This window comes from Limulus polyphemus, unplaced genomic scaffold, assembly GCF_000517525.1.
Source record: "Limulus polyphemus unplaced genomic scaffold, Limulus_polyphemus-2.1.2 Scaffold11928, whole genome shotgun sequence".
NCBI classification, from domain to species: Eukaryota; Metazoa; Arthropoda; class Merostomata; order Xiphosura; family Limulidae; genus Limulus; species Limulus polyphemus.
The window spans coordinates 1,995-4,660 of NW_013677538.1; the positions used below are offsets into that span (position 1 = coordinate 1,995).

The window sequence follows — 2,666 nt, forward strand, 5'->3', positions numbered from 1 at the left end:
GCCGGGCCTAAAGGATGAACTAAACGGAATTAAAGTTTGGGAAATCATTGCTGTAAATGGCGCCATTTTAAAAACAAAGAAAATTATACGCGTACATAGGTTAATAAGAAAATTCGTTTGTAGAGTTTTAAAGTTTTTTTAACTCATATTTTTTTAAACTTTACAAATGAATTATTGTGCAAGTAAAAAACGTTGAGGTCTCGTTTGATTAATTTTATTCAACATTTAAATATTTTTTTTTAGAATTTTACTATTATTATTATTATTTGATAAAAATCGGAGCGATTTCTCTCTCCGGTTGCTTCGCTACGTCCTATCGCTCATCCAAGTTCTTTATACATTACATATAACATAATATATTTTGTAAAACTTCTGACCCCCTTTAGACTCAAAGAATGGAGCAGTTGGGAAGAGAGGAATCAATTGTTCTTCCGGAATTGTCAGTTGACCTGGAGGAAAAAATTAACTTGGAAGGTGGGCCTCCAAGGAGTCTGGAGAAAGGGCGAAGTGGTAGACTGGCTGGAGAGTCAGAAAGGAGCTTCAGTTTGGAGGGACGTTATTCTACGGGAATAAAACAGAACGATGAGAAAAACCAGTTGAGAAGTTGGCCGCCAGTCGACAGACAGAAGTCTCTTGAAAGTTCCAGCAAAATCCGAGGATCGTCTTCTCCTGAAAGAACTATTAGCCATCATAGGGATGGACACTTGTCTTTGGACGCTGCGTTAGAAAGAAGATCTTTCTTTGAATATCGAAGAAGCTCAAGAGGGAGTCCAACTGGACATGCGCTATACAATAGCACGAACAGTGGTCACCATCATCATAAAAAAAATCACTCTCAGCAACGTTATTCTTCAGCGTCTGAGAGTTCTGTAGATGAATGTTTTCAGGAGGACCTTGAAGAAAAACAAAGACAAAACAGGATCAGAAAGCGGTCGCGAATTCAGAGACAGAAATACTATGTTGAAGAGCCAGATTCAGATCCTACTTTAAACAGACCGGATATTCAGGCTCGAAGGGATGTAAAACCTCCCTTGACGTCCCGAAGAATATTTGGTGGCTCAGTCGAAGCATTAAACAGGTGTACTAGTTATGTAACTGGTCACTCAAACGAAAAACCCGAATCTACTGGTGTTTCTAGTGTCCCTGGACAACAGAGCTCAGACAGTTCGGACTTCAGTGAAGAACTTTCACCTGTGAATGACCGTAGTGAACATGAACGTTATGACCCCTATTACGCTTATGAGCGGCTAGCAGTTCGAAAACCTACGAAGAAACTACAGAAGTCCAGAAGACACACCATAGATCTTGATGAAGACCATAAAGTAAACCTTACCGGAACACCGGATAGTTCTCCGGAAGAATACGTGACCGTCGATAAATCTCATTCGCTCGATGACCACGAGGCGTACTCTTATTCAACCTTCAGAAGAAGCATCCCGAGTGTCTTCGTGAATACCGTGCCCGACATCGACCCGCCGTCACAACCTTACCCGCAAAGTGAAGATCTCCTCAGACGACACAGCACCGGTAGAGCCTTGCCTCGTGTACCCGTGCCCGAGAACCTGCTACGGGTCCATTCGTTCTCCTCGGATAGCAATTTTAGCATCCATTCCCTTGATCTTCCTCGTGACGAGAAGTGTCGAACTGAACGACGAGCTTCAGCGCCAGAGAGAGACAACGTTCAAATTGTCATTGATGACGTAAACTGTGAATGTAAGAATATTTTTTTCTATCGAACATGCTATTTAAAGATTAAAAATAACCCAAGAGGTAATTATACTCATTTACAATTTAAAGGAACTTAACGTTAAAATCATTACACAATGAATAGTTATTATAAACATAAAAACGCGATACACAAATATAATGTAACTGAATCAGTATTAGCAGAACGTGGTGGAACAATCTCATGTTATAAACTGGACTAACACTAAGTTGATAAAACAGGTAGAATTTGAAATAGGATTATATATCAGAGAAACTATTGAAAATGAAAAAAACAACAATAAAGATATCGTATTAAACAAGAAAGCTGGACCTGGTCTAGAAATTATAAAGTACTGGACAGATGTGTTGTAACTCTGGATAGTTTAAGTCTAGATGGTATAGTTTAAGATATGTAACTGATTATAAGCTTACTGTTACTTCTGAAGATGGTGTCATAAGATACAGAAACATAGGGGAAAGCCCTAGTTTTCAATAACTATTTATTATGTAAGATTTTAACGTTGTATTCCTTTTAATTGTAAATAGATATTGTACAGAAGTGTCGTTTTAAATCATTTAGATTATTCTAAAATAATATAGGAAGGTTCTTCATTATCTCTGGTTGGTGTGTTCTGTATTATTCTGGAATATAGTAAGGTTCTTCATTATTTCTGGTTGGTGTGTTCTGTATTATTCTGGAGTATAGTAAGGTTCTTCATTATCTCTGGTTGGTGTGTTCTGTATTATTCTGGAATATATGAAGGTTCTTCATTATCTCTAGTTGGTGTGTTCTGTATTATTCTGGAGTATAGTAAGGTTCTTCATTATCTCTAGTTGGTGTGTTCTGTATTATTCTGGAATATATGAAGGTTCTTCATTATCTCTAGTTGGTGTGTTCTGTATTATTCTGGAATATAGGAAGGTTTTTCATCTCTAGTTGGTGTGTTCTGTATTATTCT

General features: G+C 37.7%; 1 protein-coding gene across 1 annotated transcript in view; it reads left to right on the top strand.

Annotated features, from left to right (window-relative positions):
• The window catches only part of LOC111083890 (regulating synaptic membrane exocytosis protein 2-like), a gene marked incomplete at both ends in the record, with an annotated part of 10,452 nt that overhangs the window by 1,522 nt on the left and 6,264 nt on the right, over window positions 1-2,666 (top strand). Inside the window, one exon of the mRNA XM_022380612.1 lies at window positions 387-1,713. Coding sequence (XP_022236320.1) covers window positions 387-1,713 — 1,327 coding nt within the window. The remainder of the gene's footprint in view (window positions 1-386; window positions 1,714-2,666) is intronic.